This window comes from Trichosurus vulpecula, chromosome 1 (assembly GCF_011100635.1).
Source record: "Trichosurus vulpecula isolate mTriVul1 chromosome 1, mTriVul1.pri, whole genome shotgun sequence".
NCBI lineage: Eukaryota > Metazoa > Chordata > Mammalia > Diprotodontia > Phalangeridae > Trichosurus > Trichosurus vulpecula.
In genome coordinates, this window is record NC_050573.1 from 202,417,538 (window position 1) to 202,435,842 (window position 18,305).

Genomic DNA, 18,305 nt, shown 5'->3' on the forward strand with positions numbered 1-18,305 from the left:
CTTACATTGATTTTTTTTTTAAAGCTGACCAATAATGAAAGAACTTTTTTCCTTCACATTTCTGCTACCCATGTGATCTTGGGCAAGTTAAGGGTCTAGTTTCCTCATTTGTAAAATGAAGAGATTAGATTATATGGGCTCTACCTTTTCTAATAGCTTGAAATCCTATGAATGCAGTTTAGATTTAAAAAAAAAACTAAGACGACATGATTGTAGTCACAGCGTTTTACAATAAATAGGAACTTCATTGAGGGGTGAAGTTGATCTAAGTTTCTTAAATTTCAGGTCCTGTCAAGTTGTAAAGGTTTTACATCTAGATGTTGTGATTGACAATGTCTATTTCATGTGAGCAGTAGCTTAGATGAATTTGGTGAGTTTCACCACCATGTTGGCCCATTTGATGGATTTGTTGACCTCATAGTGCTTCAAAGTCCTTGTATTATGTCGTGGAGGAATTAAGATCTGCATCAGTTGAGGCAGTACTTACACTATCTAAGTTACATCATAGATTATTGAAATAGTGACGTTAATTTACCTAAATCCCTATTTGATGAGATTTTGCCTAGTAGGAAGTCACACCAGTAGAACAAGTTATTTGGCGCTTTAGATTTTAAACTGATTTAATTCCTTTTTTTAAAAAAATGAATTGGAAGAGAAATAATTTTACACTAGTGGAATGAAAGAATTGTGTCATTTATTATTATTGGGCCCATGATGCCACTACATAGGACTGATTTATTTATCTTGGGAAGATATTCTTTTTAATCTAAAAAGGTACAGGGTTGTATTGAGGAAAGCACTTGGTAAACTTTAAAATGCCATATAAAGATGAGTAATTGTGAGTTACTATTTTTGGTAAGTATTAAAGGAAGACTGATGATTTCTGATCATAGTACTTGAAGTATAGCATAGTTTGGAACATTTTCCCTGTACATTTTCCCTACATTTTTCAAAAGGTTTAGAGATTTTTTTTTTGTTTTTTAAAGCATATGAGTTAATATGTAAATATTCAAGCAACATGTCTTTCAAATGAAAACTACCAAGCACAAGAGGTTTCAAATGCTACCTTGTGTTTGTTAACTATGGAAATTTGCCCACAAAGTCTATCTTGGATTACTTGTTAGTGATTCTTAATTTTACACTTCATAATGTATACATAATATTTTACCTTTTAGTTTTAAATAATACTTTTTCTACATAATTAAAATTTCCAGGTCACTGTGTGAGCTTTTTGCTCACCAGGTAGTCTTCAATGCAAAACAAGTTTATAACCTTTTTTTGATAAACTCAGAATTTTGGAGCAGCCTTGACTAAAAAGGGCAAGATGACAGCTGAAAAGCCTCCTAGTTTCTCCCTCCCTCTTTTTAAAGGAAAGAAAAAAGAATATGATTGTTTAAAAAATATAACCAGAGGCAAGTCAGCATTCTAATATGCATTTGAATAAAAGAAAGAAGAAATACCAGTGGATTGGAAGCCCTTTTTTGTGTGTTCCTTGGGGAGACTTGGTAAACAAAAGCAACGATTGGTAGCCATTATGTAGCACTTTAAAGTTTGCGGACTCTATAAATGATCTCATTTGGTCAGCTCAAACATTTTTACATCAGTATTTTGAAATATCTGTGTTACTGCTGTGGGTGTTCTTCTCCTCTGTTTGCTTGGTAGGTGTTTTTCTCCCAAACACTGCCAGCAGTTGAAGACTTTTTAGCTTGGTTGGACTTGCCAAAGCTTACAGTTTAAAAATTGAGGATCATCGTCAAGGTGTGAAGCGTCTGAGTAGATCTTCAGAGGAAGGAAAGGAATGGTTAGAATGCATATATCCTAGTGTGCGTTTAAAAAGCTGTGCATGCTAGACTTAGTGTCATAACAGTGATCATGAACATTCCTTTGACATATATTCATCCACAGAGGCTAGGTGAAGTGTTCCATAGTCTTTGTCATCTAAACACCAAGAAAGATTATTTTTAGAAATTGTTTTTATTGAGGTTAATTAGACGTTATATAGCAATGACTAGGGGAAAAGATACACAGATTAATCACTGGAATTGATTCAGACCAAATGGAATGTTTTCCTTAAAGACCAAATAGATTAACTTGAGATAAAATCTTGGCAAAGAAGAGTTTCTAGGCATAAGATCCCTGTCCTTATAAAAGTAATAATTATTATATTAGTAATAAAATTATTATATCAGTAATAATACACATGCAATAAATTAAAGTATAACTTATTATACAATGAATATTATAAATGATTATAATATGTAATAATGCATTATACATATAATATATAATAATAACACATAAATATTATCCTTGTGTTCAGGGATCTAATTTCTAGAGACTGTGATAAATTCCCATTCATTTTTAATTAGATTTTTAAGTTTAGTTCTCTTTCTATTACATCACATTGCCAAATAACATTGTTTAAATTTTATTTCTTAACAGGATGATGAAAATCATAATTCTTTTTTAAAATATTAAGTGCAAGATATAACTTTTAAAAATAGAATCTTAGAAATACTTGGAGGTAGCATGTCTAAATGAGATGATGAGGGTTAAAATGAGAGTATTAGACTTCTAAATTAACTGTTGACCAATAAGATGGAAGCTCATTTCCCCTTGTTTCCTGTTTTCCACAGAAATAAAAAGACTTAGGCTAGAAAGTGTAGAGACTTACTTGATTCCTAAAATTAAATGTAAATATTGTTTAAGAGTAGAAGCATAACTTTTCTAATTAGCATCTTGTCTTTTTCTATCAACTGTTGTAGCATTGCAGAAAAAGGCAAATGCTAAGAAATTTCTCTGAAGGCAATATCCTATAAAAACATTAGACTTTTTGTTTTACTTCAGAGGAGAACTTCTTACCCAAATCGAAAAGATATGCCAGCAAACAACAGAAACCACTAAAAGCCTGAACCCAATCTCCCATAAAAGTCAGATGTGTCTTTTCTGATCAGCAGAAAAAAGACAAAGACCAGTCCTTTAAGTCAGATACTGTAAACTGACCTTTGAGGAAAAAGAAGAGGTTCGAGTAGCTTTCCACAAATGCTAATGGCCTAGAAAACATGTTTACCAAAGTGGGTAGGAGACGGGCTTGGGCTGCTACTAGCTCCAAATGTCTGCAGTGACACTTTCATTCACAGATGTCTTCCGTCTGTGCCTCAGAGGTCTGAGGTCAGAGCAGCCCAGGCAGACAGGTAAGCCAGGGCTAAAGGTTTGATCAGTTTGTGATGGCTGCACTCACTCTGCATTTGTCTCCCAGGTATTGCAGCCCAGGGGGGACAGTCGGGCTCTGGTTCTACTCACTTCCTATTATCCATGTGACTTGTCTCCGCCACGCTGGAGTCACTTTGATTTGCCTGATGTACTGCTTGACAAAGCTGGGTGATGGCTGAGAAGTGGATCCAGCTGCTCTGAAAAGCACACACCTGACATGCCAGTCCTGGTGCGGGCACATCATGGGGAACGTTTTTTAATTCAATGTAATTTATGCATTCTTGCAGTCCTGTGTGTGCCTGGTCTGTCAGCCAGTGCCTAGATGAAGGCTGACAGTTGTCATCCAGGGCCTGAAGGTAGCCTCACATAATGACACATTAGACATACTAATGATGTTTTCTTCTAGCATAATGTTTTCCTCTACCCATTCCTCTCTCTCCCCTCCTTTTTCCTTTTCCTTACTGCCACCTCGGCCACTACCACCTCCATCACCACCACCACCATCACCACCACCACCACCACCACCACCACCACCACCACCACCACCACCACCACCACCACCCCACAGGAATGCTGCAGACACAAGGCCGCCAAGGAGAGCTCATCTGTATAGAATGTGGCAGAGGCTTTACCCAGCCTAATCACCTAAGGACCCATATGCGGTCTCACGCAGGTATCATTTTCCCCCCTCACCAGTCATTTTATCCATCCAACTGAAACAAAAGTGATCTTACCCATGGCACAAATTATGTTCTAACCAGTTTATTTACTTATTAAATATGTGTTTGCGGAGATACACACATATGCATGTATGTGATATATATGTGCATAATATATATATGTATAGTATACACACACACACACACACACACACACACACACACACACACATATATATATTTATATTCTACCCTACACCAAAGTTGTTTCTGTCCTTCACTTATATAAGTATTAAACTTGTTCTTTCTGTCCCTCACCTGCTTCCTTCCCCCTCCATCCTCACATCAAAGTGCCTTGTGGCTTAATTTGAGATAAGCCTGTTTGCAAATGTTCCATTTTAATTAGAGAGTAGGCTACTCAGAAATGAATATGCTAATGAATTCTATTGCCACCAGCACAAATTGAAATCAAAGTGCCTCCTTTAAGCCTAACATAAGGCTTTGTTTTATCTCCTCATTGATTTTGACTAGAACAATGTTCCCCGAAACCCGATCACCTTCAGACTGGTCAGTGATGTGCTATAAAACCCCACATTTTTTTTTTAAATCATAGTGGTGCATACTTGAGAACACTGTGGGTGAAACTACTCAGTGTCAGGATACCTACCACGTGAGCATGGGAGAGACAGGGTAGAGAGACTGGGAGACTTGCAGGTTCTTATCAGAAGTGTGAATGATGCATACATAAGCCAGGCTGATGCAAAATGACAGAGGCCAAATGGTAAGTAATGCAAGAAGAGGGACCCTTTACACATACACTGATAATTAATGCTGTCAGTGATTGCTTTCTTCAGCTGAGAAGTCTGAATTAAAAAGGGCAGTGGCCCTAGGCTGCCATTATCAGCCTCTCTTACTGTAAGTGTTACGGTAAATTGGTATTTTCCGGCCACAGGCTAGGAGCTGATGCCTTATTTATCTATTCATTCATTTATTTATTTCTCTATCTATATGACTATCTATCTTATCTGTCTATGAATGAGTGAGTGAGTGTGGCTAATTTGTAATGGTTTCAAATAATATGTAAAAGCTAACAAAACTTGAATGTTCATCTATTAACGAACCCCCTTGTTCCCACAGTGGTATTTGAATCTAATGGACTCCGAGAGACTGAAGTTCACACCACCTCTACAGATGCCCCCAAACAACAAGTATGTTTTACAATTAATTGGGTGTTTTTTTTTTTAATGTGGTCACTGGGAAAAGATGTACCATGTATTCATCACTAAAGCACTAACTATTTAAGTTCAAATGTATAAACAAATTTGCATTGTCCTCATTTGAGAACCTTTGTTTTACAGATGCACATTGAAAGTAGTTTTACTGTACACCGAAAGTAACTTTAGCAATGACATGCAGTGTTAAATATTGTTGATTGTGTAGTGGACATGAAGTAGAGGCAGTGTGTGATAATTTAAAAATATTAGGCATTTTAAAAGTAAGATTTTTTTAAAAGAAATTTTTTTGGATAAAGCCTCCTTTAAAATTCAAAATACTACAAGTAAACAATTTATCTCCTTTGCTAACACTATGTAAGCATACTCTTGGCCTTTAGTTTGACTTTGTGGAGCTTTGCATTCCCAAATCTAGTACTGTGTCGGATGTTTACTGTGTTTTCCATTATACATTTTAATATTATGTTATTGGCATAAAGTAGTTATGCATATATATATATAATATAAATGCATATCATAATGTAGATATTCATGATTGGATAAGCCATAGATTTTATAAGAGGCCATATTTTGAACAATTTCTTTGTGACAGAAAGAGGCAAAGAGGCATTTTGGAATTTGTATTAGGTGTTGTCACTGTCTTCAACATTAATTTCTCTGTATAATGAGCAACTTCATAGGTCATCTCTCATATAGGACTTGAGGGCATGAGTTATTTTCTCCCATTCCGCCCCCCCCATTGTAGATTACTTTTTTTAATCAACTGCCTTACTCATGCACATAAAGCATTCTGTATGCACTTAAACCATCCTTCTAACCAGCTGCCTTAGAAGACATGTCAACATACTGCTTTCTTTGTCACTGAAGAAAGGGTTTTTGCTAAGGAATCTCTAGAAACTTTTTCCTCAAGAATAAGTCTGTGTTCATGTATGAAGCTGGATTGTATTGATGTAAACTGGGTCACCAGCCCATCTGTCCTACTTATAGATTCAGAGATTTTTAGAGCTAGAAAGGATATGAAAGACTAACGCCCAAAGTATGTTCCCCAGTCTCACTTCCTTATTCATTTATAGGTGAGCAGACAGGCCTGTGGAAGTCTAATGACTTAGCCAACAGTCACATAGAGTTAAGACTAGAACCTAGTTAGGACCTTTTTTCAAAGGGCAGTTTTTTGGCTTTAAGTATTTTTAGGAACTTCTAATTGCACAGAATGATCTGCTGCTAAAACATCATTGAGGCAATGGAGTAGGACCTACTGTGATATTGCAGATTTTAATAAATGGCCCTTTGTCCATTCTTAAAGTTTATAGCTTAGTGGGATAAAGGCAGTAATTTGGTAATGAACTAAATGAACTAGGTATAGAAACATTTCAGTGAGCGCCCAAATTTGTGTGTAGACTTTACTCGCATTAGGTAGTATTGACCTTTATGACTAAATGGAACCCCTGTACCATGGAGAAGTCATTGAAATGTTTCTATGGAATGTAGCAACTGCAAGGTCATGCCCTAATTGGAGAATTACATATTGAGATTACATTTGGAATCATTCCAAAGTATTCCTGCTTACACCAGTGATCCATTGAAACTCTCCAAAGGCACGGATCCATGATAAAAACAGTTGGTGGAGTGAAACACGGTGCGGTGCTATGAATAACTCTGTGCAGGGCTTGGATGAATATATGAAATTTTCCTTTAAAAAAAAGTGATTCTTTCTGCCTAAGTACCTTTAAATACTTCTGTCTTTGTGTCACTAGCCGTGAAATACGAGATTTATTAAAAACAAAAGAAACCTTGGAATTAAGATTTTATGTTATATTGTTTTAAAAACACTGAATATTTGTGTTAGGGATTCCTAGCCATTAATGATCCTTTCTTGACAATCATAGAGACAAACTTTACTTATATTTTTGTCTGTCTCTGTAAACTAATATCCTGTCATTAGGTAGCTGTTACAAATGTTTTCCCTAACAAATTCACTCTGGTGCAGTGCTAAGTACTTACTTTCTACTAGTCACAGACATAACGGACTTATATTATCTCTCCATTCAACAGGTGCCAGGGGGACAGAGGGAGCTGTGTAATTTTTCAGTGTAGTGACAGTGGTTATCCAGATTTCAGATGCTTTGGTTTACACATCCTGACTCTCAAGCTCTGCCGTGAAGAGGGCATGGTTTTTTCCTTTCTTCATAGCCATCCCCACTGATGGTAGTCTTTATCTTTAATCATATAGAAGATAATTAGAGCTATTGTTGGTTTAACATGAAAGGTCATGATTCCTTAGTACAGTTGCATTTTATCCAATAGCTGGATCCCAGTTTCGTGTATGGTTTCCCTGTTTCCCAGGTTTCCCTGGCTTTTCCCTTAAAGGTCCTCGTGACCAGGGTTTGTAATTTATTCCCCCTAGTAGTAGTCAAAATAGGCATCATGAAAGGATAAACTAAATTTTAGAGTTATTTTCTGCTTTTCCTTGGTTCTCTTACATTAAGTATGATGTCATCAAAATCTGAAATTCCTTTATTACATGCATAGAAGGATATTTTGCAGTTGTGCTATAATTTCGTAGTTATTTGTGGCTGGCTCATTTTACCTGGCATATTGTTTCATGCTTTGCTAATATTAAGTGATATTTAGATCAGACGTATTTCCTATGACACACACACACACACACATACACACATTTACACACGTGTGTATCATCAGCAGCATCATCAAGCACAATAAACATCGGTTTATTCGTGCAGAAATTACTTGATCTCCTGCCATATTCAACTTCTTGAATATCTAATTCTTTGTGTATGCTCACAATAATAATTTCTCATTATCAGTCACCATGCTTTATATAATGCTGTAGGGTTTCCTAAGCATTTTCTTAAAACAACCCTATTGAAATAGGGCAGGTATTACTGTCCTCATTTATAGATAAGGAATGTAAAACTCAAAAGGAGGGGCTGTGTTATCATGTAGCTAATGAGTTTCCTGTTGGGATGTATTCCTTCTGACTGCAGGCTCTTTCTGTCCGGTGTCCTTACTGTGTACCACACTTCATCTCCTAACATATACCAATGTATGCCAGATTACTTTATTAAAGTAATATTTGGTATGTTGAGATTTATTAATTAATCAATAGGCATTTCTAAGCATTTACTATATTCTAGGCACCATGCTCAGAAGCACTGCAGATCCAAAGAAAAAGCAAAAATATTCCATTGTCGTTATAAATTATCCAAGTCCCTGGCCTTTGTGTACACACATGTACATATGGATTCCAGATCCATCATATAGTTCATGGATGTCTGTCAGTGATTAGCAGAGTAAGTCTTTAGTCTCATGGGGGCTCTTCTGGCATTGTATATTTTTTAAAAAAGTCAAAAATAGCTTTGAGACTATAAGAAAATCCGGACATAATGGGTGTATTTGTGAGTGTATATATACACATTTAGAAATAGTAGCTATAAGAAATATATGTACATTTTCCCAAATGTTTTTGCCCTTGCTGCTGAAGATAACTGAGAGGAAATAGAGAAAAATTGAATTTATGTGTTCTCCAGCTTGCTAGATTTCCAATATTTCCATGCACACATGTGTTCTTTGATAAAGAACCCCTTGATATATTTTAAAACTATGCGTTGATGTTATGACTACATTTGCTTGATTAAAATAAAATTATTCATTTATGAATACACACTCTAACCTTGTGGACAGTTAAGTACTGCAGTGGATAGAGTGTTGGTCCTGGAGTTAGGAAGATTCATCTTTCTGAGTTCAAATCATGACTCAGATACATATTAGTTGTGTAACCTTGGGCATATCACTTAACCCTTTTTGCCTTGGAAAATGAGTGGGAGAAGGAAAAGGCAAACTGCTCCAGTATCTTTGCCAAGAAAACCCCAAATGGGGTCATGAAGAATCCGAAATGACTCCACAGCAGCAGTGATTCATTTTTGTAGTTGTATGGGTTAGACATGACTGAAATGACTGAACAACAGCAACCAACCCTGTGAAAGACAATCATGATAGAAGAGACGACTAGAGTGTTAAAAGTTTAAGAACAAATAGTGTGCTCAGAACAGAATTCCTGGTAGATAAACCCCTTGTTGCGATCATGAAGAATCAAAATATAAAATTTTTGAGTTGGAGGGGGCCTAGAATCATAGATTTAGAATTTGAAGGAATCTTAAATGTCATGTGGTCCAAGTCTTAATCATTTTGTGGATCAGGAAACTAATGATCAGAGAAGCTAAAGGACTTTAGCATTTAAGTGGCAAGGTTGAGATTTGAATACAGTTCCTCCCTCCCTCCCTCCCTCCCTCCCTCCTTCTTCCTCTCTCTTCCCCCCCTTCCTCCCCACTACTCTTTCACTGTATTAGAGTTATTTAATTAGATATCTGTTTTTTAAAGGTGAGGACACTAGTCCTAGGAAGAATGTGACCTCTTCAAGGTCACTTTGCAAGCCAGTATCATCAAAGAAAGTGTAACACATCCTCTCACTTAGTTTTGAAGCTCTTTTCACAATGCCTCATTACCTCTTCCCTTGACACCTCATTTTTATGCATTTCTTGTAATCAACAAAATATTTTTGAAAGGGACGTTGGCACTCACTGTCTTTTTTAGTGATTTCCAATGAAGAAAATAGCGGTGGAAATATATCCTTCCAGCAGTGTAAACTCACCGAACATATTGCATATTCATACTTAAAATTAATTATAATCATTCTGGTGATCTGAGTGCTTGCTGGGAGTAAAAAGTTGGAAAGATATTAGGAATAGTATATATTATGTAAGGTCATCTTATAAAGACATTGTTATACTGTTTAGTATAGCTGAATTACAAAATTTTTTTAAAAATGAAGTCTTTGGTGTTTGTTATGAATGATTAGGGAATACATAGTGAAAATAAAATTAAGTATTTAGTCTTTTTAAGTTGTTTGAGTGATGGTATCTTGATAAATTTGGTCCCATTTGCATTTACATTTAGTTAGTTGGAGAATTATTAGTCAAATCATCTGACCAAAAAAAAAAAAGCTTTTTTTTTTTAACTCTAGCATTTTAAAAAGAACCAAGGAATGAAATTTTGCTGACATGCAATGAGATGTCCTGATTTGTTCTGATTCTTTGGCATTAAAATAAAAATCTATGATTAATAGTTCATTTCTCGTTATTGTAAATGTCTTCTTGTTTCTAAATAGTTTTGCTGAGAATAAGACTTTCTTTAATCAGAATAATTGGTAATGAACAAAGTGAAAACTTAAATTTTTTTTAGCTGTGAGGTAGATGTCATGTAGATGGCAGATTATGGAAATGAGATTACCATGTGTATTCAGTCACATTTTTGGAATATCTGCATAATGAGCCTCATTGCTAAATGCAGCTGGTCCTATGTCTTCGCCGTTCATGTAACAGTAAACCGTTGCATGCACATTGACCATTTTGATTATATTATGTTTTAAAAATGTGAACATTTTTTGTCCAAATTGTAAATTGTCCAAAATGTAAATGACTATTACATATATACCCAATGAAAGCCAACTATTTTAGTTCAAGTGGAAGTCTTCTCATAGCTTTCTGTTATAAATACTATGATTATTTTGTAGGAAGGGAGATTCATATATGAGTACCTAGCGTGATCTAGGATTTTTTGTTATGTATATATCTATACATCCTTAAGCACATATACATTCTTGAGCCTTATCAAAGAAATGAAATAAAAAATATGCCTCGTAAAATACTAGGTGAGGTCAGTACTCATCTCTGGAAACACTGACATCTCTTAAAGAAGGCAGTATTCCTTCCACTGTTACTTAGTCCACGCACCTACATTTGGAAAGGCAAAACCCTTAGAAATATCCCTCCTCATGAGGAGAAAAAAATGAATTCCAAGGTGCTCACACTTTATGTCATCACATCAGTGATTTTTTTTTTTGGTGGCCTGCCCTCTGGTTGCTACATTTTCTCTCTGCCTTATTTGTCAACTATAACCTTTTTATTGCTTTTAGGAGCTCATCAGGATTACCATATTGAGTAATCAAATCGTAGTCCTAATGAATCAGCTGTTTAAAATGTTTCTTTTGAAAAATAAGGCAGGGACTGAAAATCGTATTTCATGGTAAATAGCAATTAAGTCTGTTGATAATGTCATCAAGGACTAGTTGGGTTCTGCCGCTAGGTGGCGCAGCGGAGAGAGGGCCGGACCTGGACTTAGGAACACTGCATTCTGAGTTCAAATCCAGTCTCAGAAACTTATTAGCTGTGTGACCCCTGGGCAAGTCACTTAACCCTGTTTGCCTCAGTTTCCTCATCTGTGAAAATGAGCTGGAGAAGGAATGGCAAACCACTCCAGTATGTTTGACAAGAAAACCCCAAATGGAGTCACCAAGAGTTGTACACTACTGAAAAATGACTGAAAAGCAAGTTTTAGGAATTTTGTAATTCTTACGAAAAACTTCCTCTTTTCTATATACAAAGCACCCCTTTATTTTTTCCCATTATGTTTTTTTTTATGGATTTCATGCCACTTTCCTTCTGTAGTGGGTAACATACCTCCTCTTACTTATTAGGATATTAAGGGAGAATATTTGCTCAGGATAAATACCTCCAAATCAGAGATCAGTTTTGACATTGGCAGTTACTACATAGGTGAACTTCGAGCAAGAGTGCTTCCCCATCTCCTTTTTATTTAGAAACTCAACGGACATTTTCCTTGTCCCCTAGTGTATCCAGAGCTTGTTCAGAATAAGCCTTGTTAATGATGAATACCTCCTCTTGGAAGTGCTGGGTTCTCTCTAAGGCATGATGTAGTTGTGCAAAAATGTAAAACAGCCTTCTCAGTTTATTGCAAGAAATTCAACATCCAACTAAGGAAGTTTTATCACATCCCTCATTCAGTTACTGTTTCCTACATTTCAAATATGCCACTACATTCCCCTTGGCTCCCTCCCTCTAATTTTGTTGGAAATTTCTCTGACTTCTACCAGACTTTGACTGGTAGATGTCATGAATCTGGGGCCAGCATTAATTAGGAATTTTCTAAATCTATTAGCAGAAAAGAGACACTTAATTCATTATGTCAACCAGAGCTGGATTTCTTTGCCTGATTTCTGGGACTGCTGTAGGCACAGCTTGGACCCGTTTAGAATTTTACATGGGCACTGTATTTTGTTGTTGTTGTTGTGTGTTCATTTTAAACGGTCTGTTTCAGTTCATCAGGATTTTAGCTTAAGGTTAACACTTTTATGTAAGATTAACCATGCCATGTTGTTTTAGTAATCAGAATTCTAAACCTCATTATTCAAACAGTGATGTTCCAAATGTCATTTTAACATTTTAAAGCATTTGCTAGGAGCTTCAGGCTCACATTTATTCACATTTCTATCTTGCAGTTCACTTGACTTTAGAATATCCCTTCTATTTTTTCCAACATGGTAATTATTTATGGAAATTGGTAAAAACCTTCTCAGGTTTTGACAGACCTATGTGAGAGCTGTACTTTTTGTTTGTATGGCCTTAAATTCAGCCTTTTTTGGAACTATCATTCAGTTATATAGCCTCTTTGTACTGCAAAATTTTACTTTTAAGATTCATCCTCTAATTTCTCCCCAATCTTTTTTTTTAAACTTTTCCTCCCCAAAGCTTCCAAATACTGTTATTTTCTATTCATATATGTTTATAGGATCCTGATTTTCTTTGCCTTCCCGTGGAAATGATTAAAATAATTGCAATTGGTCAAATTTATTATGGGTTACACTGATTTAAAATAAAAGGAAGCTTAAGTTGGGGTGGGGGAGGTGTTGCCTGCTTGGCCATTTTGTTGCATGTAGCTTTTGATTAAAGAAAAAAATACAAGGATATGAATTGAAAAAATATAAAATTATGAGATTTTCTTATGTTTTTCTTCTTTTTTCTCATCCAGGGGAGAGACCATTCTAATTCAGACATTGCCCAAACAGTGCCTCTCAGAAAGGGAACCTAAACACATATCCAGTGTGTGCACCAAGAACCATTTAACCAGGAGTTAACAGTACCCTGACTGATGGTTACAGCAGCCTCCAAACAGTGACCCAGATAGCCCTGCCTGGAAGACTTCCCTATAGATCCTCAAATCCTTGGAAGCCACTGTGTTAGAATGGAAACTCAAGGGAGATGCCTCAATATTCATAACCATTTAAAAATAAATGAAGATCTTACATACCTAATATATATTAATATGTATGTATATGTTATACATATATCTTGTGTACACATGCTAATCGGTTCCATGGCTCCATATTTCCTTTATAATTAACAGTGGGACTGGCAAGCACAGTGACAACACAAGGCTCCTACATCATTCAAGATGAGTTTGAGACACTGGAAAACCAAGCAGAAAAAAACTGCGTGTTTTGGAGAACGTGATGAAGTTAAGCACTGTAACAAGACTCTCCCTGATGCTCCTGAGGACTCCTTTTTAACTGCATTGGAACAAACAAATAGTGGTGGATTTGAGGGCTGATGAAGTGTTAATACTTACCACTCCTTGTCATAGTGGAAAAAGCAAACTGAAAATAGTACGTAAAAGAGATTGGAAGGAAGTGGTATTTGGTGCTGTGAAAAACCATGCTTGATCTAACAGGGACTGACTGATGGTGAGAAGACCGTATTTCTCCAATGGTTCTTTTTCATTAAAATCTGGGGGCCACTTGCATTTCCCGTGTGATCGTTCTAGACTGTTTGTTCACCAAGAGTTCTACACGAATATGGAAATGGAAACACATCTATGGATATGCTTATACTCTGCTTTGGACAAGAAAGCTAGTTGAACACTAAGAAAAGCAGGCTTCTGTATTTTACTCTCAGGACCTTTTTGTAACAGGGCTACATTTGGCAAACTGCTCACAAAAGAAGACTGCACGTTTTAACAGCCACTGAATGCTCCTAATGTGTACATGTTTTTAATAATAGCAGAAGAATCTCTGAGCAAATGTAGGAAACCTAGATTGCCTAGGGTACTGTATGCTCTGTATGCTTCTGTCTTTTTGGTTTTTTTTTCTTCCCTTCTCCCCCCAGCAAGTCAGTTACCCCCTTTCCTTCCTGGGCCTAGTGACTTCCCCCCTTTCAAAAAAAATGACTTACCTTTTTGATGGTGGCAGGTTAATAATGTTCTTATAATATGTCATGTATTGTACTTGGTGGTCACTGGTAGTGTTAGGGGGGAAAATGCTTTATATACCTCTTCCTCAGTAACTCTTTCAAATGCAAGTTTTCGCGGTGGGGATTAAGGCACATAACAAAGGATCTTAAACCATGCAGTGTAAGCAATTAAAAATGTATTCCACAGATATAAATATTTTCTTTCCTTATTGCTGTGACACTATGTGTGATGGTAATATTTCTGAGAGTTTCAGATTTTTGCACATATGATTTTATGCATTATCAAAAGTTACTGCTGCCTTGAAAGAAAATGTTCTGTGAAATTTTTGCAAAAGCTTTACTAGGTTTTTTTTAAATTGTGACATTTTGTAAAGGCAGGAAATGGATTAAAACTAGCATGCTAAATATATTTTTCAAAAAAAAAGCAATAATTTTACATGTACAGAAATTATCCTAACCTTTAATACTGGTGAGAGCAAGTTTACTTAATACAGTAATGGACTAGTGCAGTTTTTTTGTAGTAAATGGGCTTCTGATACAAAGATTTGTTTAAAAAAAAACAGCAACAAAAACCCTAAAGCGTGGTTTTTCTGTTCTAATGATTTGTTGAGTTTTTATAATTATTATAATTATAATTATTATTATTATTAGACAAGGTTTGGTTCTGGATTCTACTTGTTATTGGTTTTGGATTACTTGACAGTTCATCTTACTTTGCAATGCTTGCAACAAAGCAATGTAACTTGCTAGTGTATTTTTTTTTACTTATTTTCCCTCATTTCCCTACACCAGATGTGTACCAGAATTCTCTGTAGTACTGGTATAATTAGGAATGTCTGTGCAAATACTTAGAAGTGACTGTAATTGACTGTTTTGTAAAATTATTTTGAGTGAAGTTGCATAGACACATTCCACTGTTCACCTGTTCTGTTGATTTATGTTTGATCATCCTTTGGGTTCACACTAGCGATAATTTTTTGCCTTTCTGGTTCCTGTTTCCTTTGGCTTAAAGTAAATGGTGACATTTCAGGAATGCATCAAAGCTAGCTGCTTAGCCCTGTTTGCTTCTCTATGTTTTTAGCTATTAAAAAAATTATTCTGTACCCAAAGTGACACAAAAGTGTAGTGTACATTTGTGATTTTTCAGAAGCGATATGGAAAATCCTAATTAATATTTGTAAATGAAAGCTTCTTGGTGAAATCTTCCTTCCTAGAGTTTCTGACAGAGAAAGAAGAGGAAAATGCTGTCACTTCCATTACCAGGGTACTAATCAACAAAGTTTACAATCAGAATTTAGTTACATAGAGAACAACAGTAGGGGGAAATCAGTTTAAATAATTATATGCTGTGTATGGTGCAGAAATCAGATTTTCACTTAATTAAACAAATGTGTGGGGGTTGAAGAACCCTCCAAGAATGCCAACCTCAAAAGACAAGCTGTTTTCAGGAATGAAACTCTGGTTTGTACTTTTCCAATTTAAAAAAGAATATCAATGTTATTGTATCGCTTCATTAATTCATTTCTATAAGTTTGACCATAGTATTTAAAATGATTTGTGTTCCATATTTATTTAGCAAATGATCAGCATTTTTTAAAAATTTGCGATTTTAGCATGATATATTTCTGTAAACCATCTTCTGACTGTTACAGACTTCCTACTACCTCTACCAGAATCTACCTTTCCTTGCTATTTAACAGGATTTTTTACAGTGTTGCAGCCTAATGTAACTTAGACAATAAAGGGTTTGATTATCTATGCTGCAATCAGGTTTTCTGTGTATCTGCCCTCTTCTCCTTCTCACTCATTCTCCATTCTCTTTTGCTTTCTCTTTTTTTTCCCCTTTCTTTAACTAACTTAAAGAACACTTGAAGAAAATTACCTTCCAAAGGCCTTTCAGGATGTTCAAACTTGGTGCTACTTCTTAGTCTTTATAATGAATATATAAAGTGAATGAAAGTCAGATGCAAAGTATATTTTCTTACAGATAATCTCCTCCATTTTCATGTTTCTGTTTGCACTTCCTGGAAGTCTTTATGTCAAGAGCAGATGAATAAGTTCCAGGATGGCCAAAACAGAAGACAAATTACTAAGCCAAATGCTTTGAAAATTATTTATTGGTGAAAGCAATCCACAATAGGATGTCTCACTGCTTTAAAGCCCAGAAAACACTGATTTTCCAGGTCACAGAGGCAGGGAACAGACAATTTAGATTTGGGACCTGAGATTAAAAATAACTTTTGAGAAAAAGCTTTTAAATTTTATCATCATAGAATTCATTTTCTGATTTGGCCAGCAGGCCAGTCTTTAGTAGTAATAAATTATATAACCTGTTTTCCTAATTTGTGTAGGTAACTAAAGATTGAATGAACGAATGAAAATGCATTTATTAAGTGTTTCCTGTGTGCCAACTCCTGTGCAGTTTGCTAGGGACACAAACAGAAAAGCAGGATAGTTTCTGTTTCAAAGAAGTTCACCCTCGAGTACGGAGATCTCATAAACAGGAGGTTTTTGCTGTAAGTCAGGTAAAAAAAGCCCAATGTACAAATGGGTGTGTAACAGCAAGGCAGATAGTTAATACCACTTCTTTCATGTTATTTCTATTGACAGTCTGTTTTCAATTCTGAACAACTTGACAGTGCCAAGGACTTTAGTGCCCAGAACTTTTTGGGGGTGGGGTGGAGGGGTGTTCAGTATAGTTGTGGCTGCTCGGGAGGTAGACGCTACATAGCGATAATAATAAAAAAGGATAAATTAACAATTTATGCTTTAGAAGGATTGTAGTCTTTGGAATTCAAGTTAATAGCGAGGTCTTTCTTTTTCTCTGGTGACTTTTGAGTAACATAACGAGGTTGTATTATATCAATACAGTTTAGATAATGAATAAGAGTGTCCTGGGTCAAAGAAAGTGAACAAGGCCCTGATTCTTCTTGGGAGGACAATTTACCTCTTGAATATCTGTGGTCAGATTCATTTTTTGTGGAAAAAAAAAAACCAAACTGAAGTAGGGCAGGATGTTTTAGGTGGAGACAGACTGTGGCAGTAGTACTTTTCCCCAGTTTCTCCGTCACTGAGAGAGTATAAATTCTCTATGATGTTTTCATACTAGAGTTCTAAGCCCAGAAGAGCACATTCACTTGTAAAAATCACAAGCTGGCTTTAAGTGGATGACCTTCCACTGAATGATGAACTTCCAGTTAAGTCACAGCTTTCATTTTAGTTTAACTGATGCCAGAGAACTCCATAGGGGGAAAAAGATTAAAAGATCACTTTCCCAATGAAAAATGACCACTTTTCCCCTACTGCCCTTGCTGAACATTCCTAAATCAGTAAAATACAGAACATTATAAAATTTCAATGTCATTATTTTTACACCTCTTGTAATTATGGTTTATATTGTTTTATTCTTCAGTTTTTAAGATATCATGGAAGGGATTTATGTTTCAGATAGGCATGAAGCTAAGTCCTTTCCAACTGTGAGATTCTCATTCTATGATTCATATTAGGAAATGTGACTAAGATTGGTGAATTGCACTTATTTTTTCTTTTCTATTTCCAAGAAACTAATACTGTGTTTTATTGTTTAAGTTGTAAATATGACAAGAATGTTTAGATAATACCTCCGAAAATTTGAGGAAATACAAATATCTTCTCTGTATTATTAGACTTGAAAAAAATGCTTCTAAAGCCTCAGAATTTGACCCGAGGTCGCTTCCAGAATCTCTTGAGCTATTTTTTTTTAAAAAAAGTATAGTTGCTGCCTTTGTATATTGACATCATTGGCTTTTCTTATGCAAGTCTTACTTGTAATATTTTTAATTTAAGTAGTCAAAAGTCTAGCTAGGTGATTCCTAGACCAAACTGTCTTTCAAAATACTGGAATAATGTGTGATGTGTTTTGAAACCTTTGATATACTCCAGTATGCACACCTGTATTTACCTCTGTTGTGGCAGCATAGCACAGCTCTATTTTTGTAGCATACCTGGATTCCCCAAATATATTGTCTGCACTTGTCGATCAATGGATATACCTTGGAATGGGTCTTAGCCATTCTTCAATTAGATTTCTCTAATTAGCC

General features: G+C 35.7%; 1 protein-coding gene across 2 annotated transcripts in view; it reads left to right on the top strand.

Annotated features, from left to right (window-relative positions):
• ZNF516 (zinc finger protein 516) overlaps nucleotides 1-15,982 on the top strand; it is a 148,442-nt gene extending 132,460 nt beyond the window's left edge. For both annotated transcript variants that reach the window (XM_036763336.1, XM_036763340.1), the window contains exons 4-5: nucleotides 5,010-5,080; nucleotides 13,010-15,982. In XM_036763336.1, coding sequence (XP_036619231.1) covers nucleotides 5,010-5,080; nucleotides 13,010-13,069 — 131 coding nt within the window. In that variant the 3' untranslated portion in view covers nucleotides 13,070-15,982. The remainder of the gene's footprint in view (nucleotides 1-5,009; nucleotides 5,081-13,009) is intronic.
• Nucleotides 15,983-18,305: the final 2,323 nt, after the last annotated feature.